This window comes from Alligator sinensis, unplaced genomic scaffold (genome assembly GCF_000455745.1).
Source record: "Alligator sinensis unplaced genomic scaffold, ASM45574v1 scaffold1343_1, whole genome shotgun sequence".
Lineage (NCBI taxonomy): Eukaryota > Metazoa > Chordata > Crocodylia > Alligatoridae > Alligator > Alligator sinensis.
This window is the reverse complement of record NW_005842810.1, coordinates 7,389-24,806: the sequence shown is the minus strand read 5'-3', so window position 1 is coordinate 24,806 and position 17,418 is coordinate 7,389. Positions and strand designations below refer to the sequence as shown.

The following is a 17,418-nucleotide window of genomic DNA, read 5'->3' as shown; positions in this document are numbered from 1 at the left end:
GAGAGAGTCCAGAGAAGAGCCACGCGCATGATCAGAGGTCAGGGAAGCAGACCCTACAACGACAGGCTGAGCCCTGGGGCTCTTTAGCCTGGAAAAGCGCAGGCTCAGGGGTGATCTGATGGCCACCTATGTTTATCAGGGGTGACCACCAGTATCTGGGGGAACGTTTGTTCACCAGAGCACCCCAAGGGATGACGACTAGGTCGAATGGTCATAAACTACTACAAGACCGTTTCAGGCTGGACATAAGGAAGAATTTCTTTACTGTCCGAGCCCCCAAGGTCTGGAACAGCCTGCCACCGGAGGTGGTTCAAGCGCCTACATTGAACACCTTCAAGAGCAAACTGGATGCTCATCTTGCTGGGATCCTATGAACCCGGCTGACTTTCTGCCCTTTGGGCAGGGGGCTGGACTCGATGATCTTCCGAGGTCCCTTCCAGCCCTAATGCCTATGAAGTCTATGAAGTTTCTACGTTCATCCCCCAGAGCACTGTGATTGGACGCAGACTTGGAAAGATCACAATCACTGGACAGCTACAGATGTCAGTCTTCCCCCCCTTCTCCCCCTCCCACTTCTCAGTTTGTTGCCTTGAAAGACTGCCTTCCAAATCTTTTTCTGAAACTTTTCCAAATCAATTTGGAGGGTTTTTTTGGTCTCCCAATTTGATTCAGATTCGGTGATTCAGCCTCCGAATTGAGCCAAATCTTCTCTGAATCAAAACGGCAACCAAAGCTTTGCACGCCCCTAATGTACAGGGTAAAGATATGAAACCTTCTTTAGACGTGGCTCAGGTTCTAAATTGCCTTTCTTTGCTGTATCTTGCCCTCAGCCTCCCCATCTCCCCTGATCAGGAGAAAATACCTTATGAGTCCAATCAATCTGGTAATATATAATCCCTTTAATACATTTATCAAACTCCCTCTTAAAAATAATTCGGGCTTTTGTCCTGACTACTATCACAAGATTATTCTAGAAACCTTACTGATGGACAAAAACCTCTCCCTAATTTACAACCTTAATTTACTTATGACCAATTTATATCAGTTTGTTATTGTGACATTTTCCTTTAGTTAAAGGCTTTTTTCCCCTCCTTGTGTTTACTCTTTTGAAATATTTATAAAAAGCAATCATAACCCCCCCCTTAAACTTCATTATGCAAGACTAAACAAACCAACCTCTTTTAGCCTCTCTGTCATAATAAGATAGAATCTCTATTTCCCTAGTCTGAATGACTTTCTTGAACAAGGGTAACCAGACCTGAAGACTGTATTCCAGACTAAGATTTGTATAATGGCATTAATACTTCCTTATCTCTCTTAAAATGCAATCCTACAACATATCTGCCTTTTCTATGGCTGCATCATTTTGGATCAGAGTTACCCTGTGATCTGATAATACATACAGTTCTTTCTCCTTCTCTGTCTTTTTCCATTGATGAGCTACCAGCTTATATGAGGAACTAGCAAAAAGAATATTTTATGGCATAATTTTGCACTTTGCATCAGGGACTTAACATAAACAATGACTTCATGGGCCATTATAATCTTCCTGTTACTCACTAACCTCCACACTTCAGAGGTAATTATGACCCTACTTAACAAGCTTTTGTTCCATCTGCTATTTAGCTCAGCTGTGTCTGCTTCTGTTTCAGAGGCCTGAGGAAGGGTACTGTGAATAACTGAAAGCTTGCTATATCTAAACCAACCATACAGCAGGTCCAATAAAAGATATCAGCCACAAGAATTCTTGCCTTTCACACAAGGGGACCATCACAGCAATAACTTCACGTCAACACTAGCTTTTACCATGAATTTTTCCACGATGGGATATAATATGGATCCCAGTCTAACTCTTTTGGAGTTAGAATGCCATCATAACACTGCGGTAGGCTCTCTCAAGTTATTTTCCCCAGAGGACAAAGTCTGAAAAGAATTATTTCCCCTTAATGTCAATACCTGAAGCCCTATTCCTCTCATCATAAAATAAACCTTTTTTCCCTCTGGTCCCCAAACACCTCCTTCATGTTTCTGGGATGTCATGTCCTCCTTTAAGGGTTACTTTGGGTCACAGTACCAGGACAACTCTCTGAAAATGTGTACAGTATTTGTGAATGTTTCATGTAGCATGTGTATGCATCTAAGATGTTTATGCAAGGAAGACTGGTTCATAGGTCATATGTTCACACCAGAGAATGTCTTTTCCTATTTTCTCTGTATCGAATTATATATTTCTTAGAAATAGCCAACACACTTTAATTAAATATTAGATAATGGCAGGCAGCCACAAACCAAAAAATACAATTACAAAGTGGTAAAATGGGAATACCTGTTCTTGTAGTTCAGCTATAGACCAAAATAGAGTATTTTTTATGATTCCAATATTTTAAAGGCCTAGTCACGTTTGTGAAGTCCTTACACGCATACAGGTCTTCAAACTACAGACTAATTTAGCAGTTACCATAATTTCCTAGCAACAATACCAGTTTCTCCAGAATGAAATTCCAGTTGTACCAGCCACACACCTCCTCTCTATCTTCTCCCCAGAGTTTTTCGCTCACCTTTTTTCTTTAAAACACAACAACAACCAACCCCAGTTCGGGTATGTGATTCAGCTATTGCACAATCATTTAATTGTCTTCCCTTTAACTAGGAACAGACCTTTGGGTACTCCTAATCCTATAGCTTATTGAGCAGTTAGAATGGGGGGCTTAAACAACCCAACCCAAATCCATTCTGGTTAATAGTATGCATATATCTAAGATGGCACATATGAGCTTAGCACACAATGGGACCCAGAAGCTTATCTCAGTGCCAATAAGTGTTCATTAATATTTTGATAGATCCAGAATTTATCAGTAAGGTATCTGAAAGATGGACAGCCAGCCAAGTACTAGGTACAAAAGCTTGAACTTCCAGGGCTACGCTAGTCACTGGTTTTGAACTATAGTAGAAACATGTATAAATCTAACATGTATAAATGTACTGGAACTTTTAAAAACAATGAACTGTCTTACCTGAACATTGTTTTCTGCTGTACCAAGTGCTACTTGAAGCTTTTGGCATTTTTCTCGTAAACTAGCTGCTTCATCCTGCACCATTTGCAATTCAGTCTTCAGTTTTCCCAGGTTTTTACGTAAAATAGCTTCTTGGTTTTGAAACTCTTTTCTTAGCTCCATTTCTTTTTCTTTACATACATGCAAGCTTTCAGCTGTAAAGAGTTGGGATCTTTTCAAAGCATCAAGTTCATGTTCATAAAAAGACTGAGCTTTGCTGAGTTTGCCTTCATAGTCCTCAATGAGTTTTTTCCTTTCCAATCTTAGCTCTTCAACTTTGCTGTTTAAATCTTCTAGTTCCAGCCTATGCAACTCCTCTAGCTTCTCCTGCCCTTTACTTAAAGTAGCATTTTGATTCTGTTGCGTCTTCAGAAGCTCTTGGATCTCTAGTCTGTGTGCTGCTCTCAAATCGTCCAGAGCTGAGCGTTTGTCTCTCTCATACTGTACCTGCAACTGTATGAAGCTACGCAGCCTCTCCTCAAACTTCTTTCTAATCTCTTCTACCTCTCTTGACATGGTTACTACACGCTGGACATGCTGGGCCTCTGCACATAACTGCATGTCTTCAACTCTATCCTTGTAAGCTTCAAACTCTGTCAAAGCTTGATGTTTCATCTTTTTATGATCTTCCAATGACTCTTCCAAAACCTGGATCTTTCTCTTAAGATCTATTTCCTCTGCAACTTTACTCTTATACTGCAAGATCTTCTCTCTTGTTTCTGCAAGAATTTGCTGGATTTCTTCTTCATGAGCATCCTTAAGAGCTTGAATGGCAGCTTCATGTTCATCATTTTTAGTGTTCAAAGCATATATTACCTGCAAGTTTAAAATAAGATTATGTTAAGTAAAGACATGCTCTTATTTTTTTGCTAAAACGAACAAAGAAAATCCAAACCGAAAAAAAATTTGTAAGTATTATGTAAGGGTATCAGTTCATTTTGTGTCACATTCATGATGCAAATAAGGTACCGCATACGTTTAGGGACTGTTGACTTTATAGGCCCTTTATACCAGATACTACAATAGTTTTATATATTAGAATTGCACAACACTTCTGCACTTCCTGATCTGTGATTTGCTGATATTTATTTTTACAGAGGGGCTGGGCTATCTTAAGTAGATATTGCCAAAAATCAAATATCAATATGAAATCAATTTAGAAACTTGAAAACGGTTTGAATACATTTTTTTCTGCTAAAGAATAGCTTACATCAGAGTCATCCAACTCTGATGCAGCTGGGGGATGCGCACTGCATTGACCACATGCTGTGAGTGGCCTCTCCCCCTAGATCCCTCCTAGCCCCTTGGGCTGCCCTGTCAGTATGTGGCCTTCTCCTCCCTGCAGGGCTTCCCCCACCACGCAGCAGCAAGAGAGGCAGCTGCAAGGGCCTGCCAGCCACATACTGTTTTTTTGCAGGACACACACACATGGACCTCTCAGTGGGCCACAAGTTGAACAGCCCTAGCTTACATAATGTAAAGAAAAGAGCTGACTGAGAAATTGGAAGGGGGCAGGGGGAGGAAGAGAGTCAAGCATCTTTTTTTTTCCCCCTCAGGACTAGTATTCTGAATTGTTTCATTTTGAAAACATCAGAATGTTTCCACTGTCCTGGCTGCTAGCTCCCTGTTCTGCCTGGCACCCTGCCTGTCAGATTTGCCATTTCCTTGATTGCCCACGTGATGTGTGGATGGGTTAACTAGGTTTGTCAGTTTCCCAGCTACAGAAAATTGCCAAATAAAGGCAGCAAGGGAGCTGAGATTCCTAGAGCAGCAGTCAACAATGTTTTTTTCCAGTAAAAGGGCCAGAAGGACCCAGCTCAGTTCTTGGTGACCTGGTGCTAAGACACGGCCATGGTTTCTCCCTGCCACCCAGCCATGACATAGTACAGGGAGCTCCCAGAAGAGCAGATAAAGCATAGGCCAAGACCCCTCACTGCTGAAAGTTGCTAAAGTCCCCCAGCTCCAAGGTGGATCCAAGTGCTCTATCATTTTTAATGGTCTGGATGTTCTAGTATATGTTACAAACCACTTTATACAAAAAACCCACTGACCACTATACTTAGGTCCACAAAACCAGAAATCATCTCAGACTTACTAAGAAAGTTGTGGTCTATAGTCAAGCCCTCAGATACCGCTGCATCTGCTCTGAAGAGAACATTTGTGACACCCAGAATAATCTGAAAACTACCTTTACCAAAAAAGGACATTCCATTGGAGAAATAGACCATATCTTTGCAGAAACCTCTAGATGTCCCTCAATAACCTGCTGCAATACAAAAAAGAACCTCCCCCCACCACGCACTAACAACACACCCTTAGTTATCACTAGTGTTCCACATTCTCAGTTTTTACCAATTTTCACTGATAAATCCCCTGATTTTTTAAGTCATTCAGTTTTTACCGATTTACACCCATTTTTCAGTTCAAATCCCTGTTAACTGGCACGAATGGGGAATGGCCCATTCCCCACTCATGCCAGTTAATGGGGATTTAAACTGAAAAACTGGTGGTGCCAGTAAGCTAAAAGTGGTGCTGTGCCAATTACCTGTGGCACAGGTTTCCAGTCGGATGGGGGGGGAGGGGAAGGGGCAGCAGCCGCATGTGGAGCGGGTGGGAGGAGGATGATGGTGGCTGCGTGGGGGCCAAAAGAGGGTGGCTGGAGCTGCTGCCTGAGGGTGCGGGGCTCCCAGCTCTGACCATGGGCAGGGCAGGCCAGGCCAGGCCAGGCCACGGGAATCGCTCCTGGGACAGGCAGGTCCGAGCTCCACCCCAGCAGCTCCGGCTTCAGCCCTGCCCTGGGTGTTGGGAGCTGTGAGCCCCTGTGAGGCGGGGCAAGCAGGAGAGCCTGGCGCTGCTCCCTGCAGGCCGGGGCTGGTGGTGGGACCAGGCTCTTCCTGATGCTCAGGCAGGCAGCAGCCTGCTCTCATACTGCGCACAGATCTGGGATCACAAGCCCCATGGGAAAAGCCTGGCACAGCCCCCCAGCCCTCCTGGGGGACACACAGCAGCAAGAGCTGAGCCGAGCTGAGCCGTGCCGTCCTGCCCCTACTGACAGTTCCCTGTGCTTTGCTCTCTGCTGCAGCCCCAGGAGTGGCCGATGGACCCCCACCCCTCCCCCACCCCTTTCCTAGTTCCAGCCTCCCTCACTGCTGATTTTCACCTAGTTTAACCTGAAATTTTTCCTTTTCTTTCTTTTATCCCAATATCATCCAGGTTTTTATGTTTTGAAGATAAACCCTGAAAAATTCCCATATTTTTTTTTTAAATAAAAACTGAGAATGCAGAACATTAGTTATCACATATTATCTACAGTGGAACCTATACAAAGGATCACCAAACAATTACAGCCCAAACTCAAAAAATATCAGAACTTGAAAGAAATATTCTCAACCCCCTTGCTCCTTGCCTTCAAACCTCATTGAACTCGTCATCAGAAGGAAACACCAAGCTGAGCAACTCCGCACTGATCAACAAACACCAAGAAGAACATGATCCTGCCTAAACAACAAATGCAAAACGTTTTAACATATTTATGTCAGCATCATAAACATCATCCCACAGTGAAACTATCAGAATCCATGGAACCTACATGTCTACCAAACTGATACATCTTATCCAATGTGCCAAATGCCACTGTGGAGGCTACAAGGGTGAAATTAAACAACATGCTCCAGAACAAACAGGAAAACGATAAAGGACAGAAATGCCCAAAAAACCAGTGGGAGAAAACTTCACTGAGCAACCTCTTAATTTCTGACCTCAGCCCCTGTATTCAAGGGAAAACTGTAAAATACCTTCAGAAAATGGGGTGGGAACAAAAATCGTTACCTCTAACGGTCAGTAAACAATACTAAACACATATAAAGTTTTAATGGCTCATTACAATTTCCCTGGTCTCTGCCAGCCTCTCTCTATTCTACAGGAAGTAGAACACCTGCTACCCATGACTTTTGATAGATGCCAGCTGCACCATCTCACTATACTAGTTTTCACCTTTGGAGATATCCTATTCTTCCAATGCAGCACTATAATCCTGTGTGTCAGTAATAAGGTCTCCCATAAGAGTAAAATGTAGGAAGGATTCAGTTTAAATTCCTTAGGTATGTGCTCAAGAATACACAGTTGCCAAAGGTATTCATGCTGTTTAAAACCATGTTAATTCTAGTTATAATTACTTTCCAAAAATAACTGATAATAGGGCATGATCAAAACATGATCCACTGCATCTCCAACATGTATCTAATGGCAGTATATTTAATTTTTTTAAGTTGAGGAAGATGAGTGAAGAAAAAAAATGATCTTTTGTTGTATATAATGCAGTCTAAGATCAATTTTTAAACTTCAAATATTCTGAATTGCTGACTTCCTTTGGGATTCTAGGTTACCTATTCTACTGCATTTCTCTTGTTATGTAGCCACTCGTACCAACATTTCTTTGCTTTCTTTGCTTTACAGTCCTCCTCCATTCCTTTAAGCAAACAGTTGTCATTTACATATGGAATAATATTAACCGTTTGTTCTATCTGTTAGCTCAAGTGGTGTCTACTCTCTCTGACTTGAGGAAGGGGAAAAACTTGTCTGACATCTCCCCATGACATAGTTAGCCCATTAAAAGATATCACCAAAAATACTTGCCCCTCATAAGAAAAAAAAGAAAGAAAAGAAAAAGCAAATCTTTTTCCTTTGGCTAATGAATGGCTACAGACCCAAACAACATGATCCAAGCTTCAGAGATGGAGACTGTGGATTACTTAATGCACTATACTTAGAAATGACAACTGGAAGTTTAAATCCACCTGGTAGAGCACAAGGCACCCCATCTACAAAACAACAGAGGAAACTGTAAACATGAAGCTGACTGTCCAGAAAACACCGTGTTAAATCGAAGACCACAGTCAGGATCTGCAAAACTATAAAATGGAACAGGGTCCCAGATACCTACAGAGTAATTGGTCTTTCAGGGACAGCTACTGGTTATTTTGAAATTACAAAAAAGTATGACAAAGGTGATACTTCCCAGAGAAGTTTGTATAGAGGGCCTAAGGTTGTAGAATTCCATTCCAAAGAGTTATGACAATTACCTGCACCATCTTATGTCACAAATTGAAAACCCATTTAGTATTTTCACAAGAGCAAATCAGTTGAAGAAGAAAGGGCAAGAAAAGAAAGATTAACTTCCAACTAATACCTCACAAATCTACTCATAACCTCCATTAACTGCAAGGAGAGAAATGAGAAAGCAAACTTCTCCTTTATGAAGACAAACTGAGTTAACAGTATTCACATGCTTTATTCCTTCCTCCCCTCCTCCTAATGAGAGGGATGTTAAAAATAGTGTAAAAACTATACACTAAAAGGCGCTCTTGAGCTGTAACTATTTATTGCTGCACAGTAGACATCATTTGTTTTACTGGAATTTCTGTAGTTGGTTAACTATGTTATAATGTTGGAATTAGAGCATTTGAAACAGCCTAGGGGCTCCCAGTAGCATCTGCACATGAAGCAGCAGCTTCAGGGTTATATCTCTGTACAAAGCACTATCACATCAACATAATATCAGCATTTAGTAAAGGAAACTATAAATTCATGAATTCACTTAATTGACCAGGTAAATATTAGCATACTTGGGTTCAAATTTTATTTTCAAATTATTTTTCTTAAGAGTTGATACAATTTAAACCATTCCTATAGCATACTATGTGAGAGCAGAATAGCATTTGGGGGACAGTGGGTGAGGTATGAACAAAGCTAAAAAAAATTCAAATGATCCATTCTGTGGAAAATTCCAAAATTCTACTAAAACACTGTTCTGAAGATAAAAGTAGACTTCCATGAAAACTTTCAAAGAGAAAATTCTGAAAAACACTGTTTAAAAATAATAGAAACATTTTGTTCTGAAAATTCTGAAACAAAACCGCATCATAGCCCAAGCTGTGAATCTCTTGGAAATCACTGATGAGCCAAGGAGACATGAAACTTCCTATCAGCCTTAGCAGACAGATAAGAGAGCCAGGAACATAAAAGCCCTTGAAACTAGGGATGCATGAACCTTTGGTCACCAATTTAATTAGGAGAAGATTCGGCCTGATTCAGAAGCCGAATCACGGAATCCGAATCTAATCGGGACACCCAAAAAACCCCTGCGAATTGATTCAGAAAATCTGAATAGATTCAGAAAAGATTCAGAAAAAGATTCAGAGATTCGGAAGGCAGTCTTTCAGGGGAACAGAAACTGAGAAGAGGGAGGGGGAGCAGAGGGGAAAAGACTGACATCTGTAGCTGGCCAGTGACTGTGATCTTTCCCTGAGTCCCCTTCCAATCATAGTGCTCTGGGGGAGGAACGTAGAAACAGCATATAAGCCTCTGTCTGCAACATTTCTGTCCCTTTTGTAAGCTGTTTTTACCTGAGCAAAAGAGGGGTGGGCAGCTGGCCCAGAAACAGGTGGGTAGGCACAGATCTACCTGGCACTGGGAAGGCCTCCTGTTACAGGCTACCATCCCTGCTGTTTTCATCCAAATCTGCCTTATCACACCCAAGTGGCACAAATTTTGCTTTCAGCAGTTCTAGGTACAGTTTCCCAGAAACCCCTAAACCTATCTCCTTGAAACTTGGCAGGCTTTATGTCCTCAGAAGGGGCTACCATCCCTGCTGATTTCATGCAAATCTGCCCCAAAATGACAATGTCATAGGCATTTCAGTGATTCCCCATTATAGTCTATGGCCAAATCTCCGAAACTCTCCGAATAAGTGCCAAATCTTTCAAAGCCAATTTGACAGAATTGGTTCAGGACAGTGATCCGAATCTCCAAATCGAATCACTGTCCTCCAAATTGGCCAAATCTGAATTGAATACTTCCCTATTCGCACAGGTCTACTTGAAACCACATCTCAGCAAGAAGTCTTAGAGCTTGAGAGCAGGGAAGTGAGTCCCAGCTAGATTTGATGTTTCCATGCTCCCTGTTCCAAGGCAATGAATCTAAAAGCTGTGATATCTCTCATAAATTTGCAGGCTTAGGAAGGTCCATGATTCTCATGGGACCAAAACCAACAAGACTCCTTCTGTTTGAACAGCATGTCAAAATGTACCTTCAGAGTGCATTTTGGATTTGATAATATCATTATAATTTTAGTTGTTTTCTTTTAAATTATTCATTAATGCCCAGTTTGTTGCTAGGGATATTTCTGGCAATTTCAAGTTAATGCCTTATCATAAAAAGGAAACCTTCTCTTTGGTTAGCTGTAGGTCTGTCACTCAATACCACATGCCTTTGTCAAGTAAGCCATTAAAAAGAAATTACTTTTTCATAGAGAACATTTCCACCCCTTTCAGGCTCTGCTCTCTATCTGTTAACAATGCCCTCATTTTAAATGTTTGAGATCTGGGGGTAACTTTTTCACAGAAAAGTCTCTGTACTGGAATTCAGTCTTTATAGCAGAGTAGCAGCCCCTAAATTTGTTCAGGACATGCTAAAAGACCTATTCAGGACATGTTAAAACACAAAATTCTGCAGTCAGTCATGTGCACCCAACCCCAACAAACTTCAAGAGGAGATGATCACATGAATAAGCCTTTCACTGGCTTTTCCTCATGGAATGCTTCAAGGTATTCAAATGCCTCTGTTCCATGGGGAATGAGAAAGGATCCTCAATGAGATTTTTTTAAACGGTTTTTAACACACTGAGCTAAAAACAAACATTTTATATTTTGTAGTGCATCTAAACATTACCTGAAGCATATATTGAAATTAAAAAAAAATACAAAACAGACATTATCCAGGCTTACAGGTCTAGATAAAAAGCCATCTGTCTAAAATGACACAAAGGCTGGCTAGCTAGCTACTTCACAGTATGAAGCACAGAAAGAAAATGAGAGATTTAAATAAAATGAGATTTTAAAATGATAAACTGGATTGACTGTGTGAGTTAACACACTTAAATCTAAATGTGTATATTGCCTTTAAATTAAACAATGAACTGCCTGAACAAAAAAGGAAACTTAAAAGGGAGAAGGAAAGAAGAAACGCCACAAATGATTGAATTGCAATGGCACCATCAATTTTAAGTCAAAAGGAACAGTGCATTTAAAATACTGTATATAGTATATTGTCTGACTTCAAACTGATTTTACATATGCAGACTATAATTAATGAGAGAGATTAGTTACTCACACTTGAGTAACTGTGATCCCTTGAAATCTGTTGTCCAGATTCAACGCTTGATGTATGTGGATCTCTTGCATACAAGTCAATTTTTTGCAATAGCAGTGTCCACTGGAGTAGAGCCTTTGTGATTAAGCTGAGAATATCAAGGTGAGGTGGTTCCAAGTGGTACCTATCCTCTCATTCATTCTGTAAATCAGCCCTAATGTCTATGAAATCTATGAAATGTCTGCTAAGGCTCTCATCAGTCTGATCTTGCCTAGAGAAAAGGACAATGCCCTGATCACATCCTAGGTGTGAAACTGTTTCAGTTAGTGAGGAGTGAGAACAGAAAGCCAGACCAGTAGGCTATGAACTGGTTAACATTAAAGTGTAAAACCACCTTAGACAGCAACAACTAAGGTTTCAGAGCAACTTTACCCTTATGAGAACTGTGCAAGAAAGACTTCCCAGGACAACCTGGATTTACTTTATCCTTCTAGCCAATGAACTGGCCAAGGAACTGCTGTTTTCAGGGAAAGATAATGGAACCAGCAGGTTGAAATAAAAAACCCATTTCCCTTGCTAGCACTACGTTGGGAAAACATTAGGAAGGGAGTTTGCTGACTGGAGGATATATGTGCAGAGAACTACAGGCCAGTGAGCCTAACTTCTGTTTCTAGAAAACTGGTAGAAACAATAATGAAAAAAAAAAATTATTCAGCACAAGGAGGAACATGAATCAACACAACTTTGTTGATTGGAACAAATAGTTCCTTATCAACCAACTAGAGTGCTTTGGCAGTGTCAATAAGCAGGGCAATCCAGTTTACACAGTTATCTGGTGGGGAAGTGTGACTAGAAAACAAGTAGACCCTCGGATAGAGCAGCGAGCCCACACTCCATTGAATGTGCTGGAGTGCAGGTGGGAGTGAGCTCACCTGCCACCCGTCACCCACCATCAGGCCAGAGCTCTTGACCCAACTGACCTGGGAAGAGGTAGCCACTGAGTAGATGGACTGGCAGGCCTCCATCTGCACCAGGTTGCCAAGGTCTTGGATGGTGACAGAGCCCATCCTGTTCAGCTGATGAGTGCATCAAGGCTGCCTGCTGCCATCAGGCTAGCTCTACACCTTTGCCCTCGAGCCCTTCCTCTGCCTCCTGGGCAAGCGGGTGGTGGGGCTGCTGCTCGAGGAGCTGCCCATGAGTGTGGTCCTGCCAGTGTACACCACACCGATGATGTGCTCATGGCCATGTCCCACCATCTCTGGGCTGAGGGAAAGGCTGGCTCGTGCTAGGCCAGCCAGAACTCCTGGAAGGCAACCACAAAGCCCACATCCTCCAGCAGGTTGTTGTTGAAGTGCTAGTAGGCCAGCCCATATGCTCAGGCTGCAGAATGACAAAAACATACACTAGCTGGTGGTTGCTGAATGGGGTCTGCCTAGTGCTGGAGGCATGGACTTGGGCAGTGTTTAGTATGGGAACACAGATTCCGTCTAACCAAGAGTGGTCCACGAGGATCTCCCTGAGGATGCCTGGCTCTACTCCCTGCCAGTGTGGTCCTGAGCCTCAAGTATGACATTAAAGTCCCTGCTGAGGACCAGACACTCTTGGGGGCTCAGGGTGCCAAGGTAGGTGGCCACCTGCCAGTAAAAGCGGGCCATCTCCAAGTCATGAGCAGGGGCATAGACGTTGACCAGATTGAGAATGATCCCCTGCACCCAGACCCGGAGATGCAGCAGGTGGCCTGACACTACCTCAGTGGTGAGAAGGACCTGTGGGTGCAGGGTCAAGGAGAACAGGGTAGCCACCCTGCAGGATGTTTCTGTGAGGAGGCTGAAGTAAACCCTATCTCCTCACTCCAGCTGCCAATTGGGTTCGGCAGCCAGAGTCATGTAGGTCTCCTGCAGGAAAACCACAGAGTACCACCCCCTCCCAAAGGAAGAAGAGCACCTGGCTCCCACGGAGATCCATCCTGCAGCTGCGCATAGCGGGTCCTGGGCAGGGTCCACCTTGGGGTTGGAATGGTGTTCAGTGAGGGACCCTGATTCCCTCCCTTTGTCCTGTGGCCCCAGTTCTCACTGGGGTCTGTGGCAGAGGTGGCTCCAACCAGGGTTGGAGGAGACATATTGGGCACCTGAGTGGCATTGGTGCCCTCCACAGAGTCCTGGGGAAAAGAATCTGCCCCACTGGGACCAACTGGCATGGGCTCCAGGGCTCCCATTTCCCCCAGGTGGTCAGAGGGGGAGAGCTCCACCACCAGACCTGCCCCGAGGGTGGCAGGGGCTGAGGCCCCATCACCTGCAGTGGTGGGGGCAGGTCACAGCTGGCAGAGTTGGGGGCCTCCTGCATGGGCCTCAGGATGACCGGGCCATCCTGAGCCCTCCTGTGGTGGTGACATTCATCTTTTTTATTTTCTCCAGGGGCGGGATTCCTGGTGCAGCTCAGGAGGTGTTGGCAATGACAGTAATATTGGACCCGCTCTTGGGTGGTGGGAGGGGGGCCCCCTCCATGTCAGAGCTGTGCCTGGCCCTTGCGCTTGGCCTAGGTGGCCAATCACCACTCATATAGGCCCAGCACCCACTCAGCTTCAGGGTGGTTTGGGGAGTGGTCAACCTGGGGTGCTGGTAGCAGTGTGGGGCTAGGAAGGGGTAACAGTGGTGGCATGTCCCCCTCATCACCCTCCCCTGCCTGCACCCCTCTGCTTTGGGACCTCGCTGATGGCTGTGGTACTTGATTTCCCCTTGCAGGATGGCAGAGTTCCAGCCTGCAAGCGGCTGCTTATGATTGGGGTGAGTGGGAGGAGGGCAATCAGAAGCAGGGGCACCACACATATGTTGCATGTGCATGCATGGAGCTGGTAATGCAGCCAAGCAGTGTGGTGGAAAGCAGCTCACTGCAGGCTAGTTTAAGGAAGGGGAGTATAAAGCGATCTGGGAAGGGTGGGCAGGGCACAGGCAGTGTGCGCGTGGGGGGGGGAAATCACAGGAAATACTTGGGGGGGAGGAGCATAGGCAATGTGGGGGGGGGCCGCCCCCCCCCCCCCCAATTTCTGCATCCACAGTAGGGCATGGGGCTGCAGCCTGGCTAGATCAGCACTGGGCAGGAGTCACCTTCATGGCTCACTGGGTGGGAGCCAGCATAGGAGGGTAGAGTGGGGTGCAGAGGGGAGGCTGGGTGCTGTTGCTGCCACTGTCACTGGGAGCGCTAAACTACCATGGCTGCCAAGGTGAGGCACCCCTGTCCACCTGGCAGCAGTATGGGGCACAACTCCGTGCTGCCACTGTTGCGGTGCCTCAGCTTAGCGGCCATGGCAGTGCGGCTGACGCGGGGCTCCCGGTGGCAGCGGCAGCATGTAGTTGTGTTCCCCTGCTGCTGCCAGGTGAGTAGGGGGTGCCTCACCTTGGCAGCCATGGTGGCATAGCACTCTCTCTCATGCCGGATTGCACCCACTAGGCTGGAGGCAACTCCCGCCCAGTGCCAGCCTGGCCAGGATGCAGCCCAATGCCCCACTGTGGGTGCAAAAATTTTTTTGGGGGGGAGACATGCCCCCCTAGGCCCTCCCAATGCATCGCTTATGGTGTTGTCTATGCCCACACCTATGGGCAGAGGGAGCTCTGATTTTCCATGATAAAAAAACCAAAACCAAACACCAAAAATATACAAGTATTTAGAATTTATTTTATTATAATGATTGAGGTGCTGATAGGCTTCCAAGTTGCTTTAAAATTGTAAAGGTATGAATAAGACATTGTGTTCCACTGATACTTATATAGTGGCCTTTTACTTTAATTGCAGAAAAACAGATTTTGGGTTTTTTAACCACCCATGTGCACCCCCTAACCCCTTTCCAAGTACCCCCGGGGGTAAGCACATGCTCAGTTGACAACACCTGGTCTAAAAGCTTGCCTACATATACAGCTGTTACAGAACATATATCCCTAACTCCTAAAACACTGAGAATAGATTAAGCTAAACTGGAAAAGGCCATTTATATTCTAAGAGAAGCACCCATAGAAGACATTAAGTTAGAACAGTCATTATACTTTAAATATGAATCCTAGTTCATTGCAAATTAGCTTTCATATCCAGACACTTTTCTCCCATATTAAAATGAAGTGATATGGAAGGTTTTTTTAAGTGATGCTTTGTTGAATAGGTTGTCACTTAAATTATTTCCCACGACTGCTAAGGGTTCTGGTTCTTATATTATTCAAACAATATGGGGAAAAGAAAACTGAAAATATTACATTAATATCTAAAAAGCTCAACCAGTACCATGACAGATCCAATGGCAGGAGACTATAACATTGCTAATTCTTGAGATTTTTTAGCATGATTACAATATTTATTGTATTTCTCAAAGCCCCCACTGTTCCAGTCATGCGATGCCATAAGACTTTTTGCCTTCATTTTAACATTAATCCCCTTCTAGCCCTCATAGTCAGCTAAACATTCTAGCCCTCACAGAATGGCAAAACAGTTGATAATGTGGGTGAAATCCTAGTCCCCCTAATACCAAGAACAAATTCTCACAGACTGCAGATACTTTACCATCCATCCTCCCTTGAAAAAGTAAAGCATACTCTCCTTACAAATGGGTCTGGTTGCTCTGCATAACACTGAGATGGTTGGGTTGATGGTTCCATCTCTGTGAGAAGACCAGTCTCCATATTTGTACAACTCTAAAATTAGAGTTTCAGTTATCTTCTCTCTATCATCATCATTAGAATTGCCCCTATTCTAATTTCCTTCCTCTATTACAATCATGTAATTGTCACTAGCATTGTCTCGTCATCTAACCCTCACCTTCAGCCTAAAATGTCCTCAAGATCCTATTCTTCTCCCAATACTGTGACCACGCTTCATTACACTCACTTATAGTTTTTCGCTCTGTCTTTAAGACCTTTTTCAATTTCAGCCATGCCTATGTCTCTGAACTCTTTTCTTCTAATCATGTTTTACTTTTTTCCACATACATTGAACAATTTTACACTTTTTTCTGTCTGCTAAAAGCTAGGGGAGGTGTTGATCTTGGCAGCCATTTAATGTAATAACTAATTTGCTTATTTTCGTTTAATCATAAAAATTATTTATTTTTGATGTTACAACTTTACATGTGTATTAGCTAAAATACTAATTGTACTACACCTAAAAAAATTAAATTTGAATGTGTGTGTTAAATGGCAACACAAACTAATAATTAAACATAATAGGGTTTTATGTTTGATGAATTTAAAGAAAAAATGAAATAAGTAAAAATGAACCAAAGGGGTCATGAACAGTGCCTTTTTTTTTTTTTTTTTTTTTAAGTATATGTCCCAGTGAAATTCCGAACCTTAAGAACAACCTGAACCAGCCGCCAAAAAGAGAAAGAGGACAAAAAAGGGAAGAGGAGTGAAGGGTAGATGAGTAGCTGATTTACAGTGAGCCTTTCATGTTATTTTCAATCTAAAACTAGTAACTTAAAGTTGTTATTTAAGTAATTATACTAGCCAATCGCCCGTCAAGAATGACAGGGGGCAGGGGCTGTGATGGAGAGTTACCACCTAACGCCCCATGCTGTCACTGTTCTGCCTCTCGCAGGGAGTGGGGTGGGGGAGCCAAGGCAAGCTCTGCTGGCCTTGGCTCCCCCACCCTCTGTTCGATCCTCAGCATGGCTTTGTAATCATGGCGGTGCTCCCCCACATTTGGAGCACTCTGGTCAGCTGTTTCTATCAGCCAATCAGAGTGCAAATAAAGCATTACGGACAGGCAGACAGACTTAGGCTTTTATAATATTAGAATAATAGCTCTTTCCTGTTCTCCATTGGCCAATTCTTACTATTTGGAATTACTTATCCACTTAAACTCCTGAACCTCAGGAGCAGGTGGGTGAATGAATATTTTTATCTCACAAAGCACAACATATTTAGTATTTTATCAAATTCAGTGGTTTAAGTATTGCAGCTGGTTTATTATTATTTTTTATTATGGCAGCACCTAGAAGCCAGAACCCTGTAAAGATTAATCGAAACAGATGGTTATAGAGGGAGGTCAAACAAATTTATATAAATAGCATATGGTTCATAGATTCATAGATGCTAGGGTCAGAAGGGACCTCAATAGATCATCGAATCCAACCCCCTGCATAGGCAGGAAAGAGGGCCGGGTCTAGATGACCCCAGCTAGATGCATATCCAACCTCCTCTTGAAGACCCCCAGGGTAGGGGAGGGTATCACCTCC

General features: G+C 43.4%; 1 protein-coding gene across 9 annotated transcripts in view; it reads right to left on the bottom strand.

Annotated features, from left to right (window-relative positions):
• Positions 1 to 17,418, bottom strand: part of FAM184A (family with sequence similarity 184 member A) — a 189,913-nt gene that overhangs the window by 165,748 nt on the left and 6,747 nt on the right. For 7 of the 9 annotated variants that reach the window (XR_003091708.1, XR_003091710.1, XR_003091709.1 and 4 more), the window contains exon 1: positions 3,015 to 3,799. Coding sequence is in view for 6 of the 9 variants with exons in the window: in XM_025191332.1 (XP_025047117.1) it covers positions 3,015 to 3,668 (654 nt within the window). In the remaining 3 variants the exon portion in view is untranslated. Of the gene's footprint in view, positions 1 to 3,014; positions 3,870 to 17,418 lie in introns of those variants that run through there. The other 2 variants (XM_025191337.1, XM_006035158.3) reach the window with 1 other exon arrangement.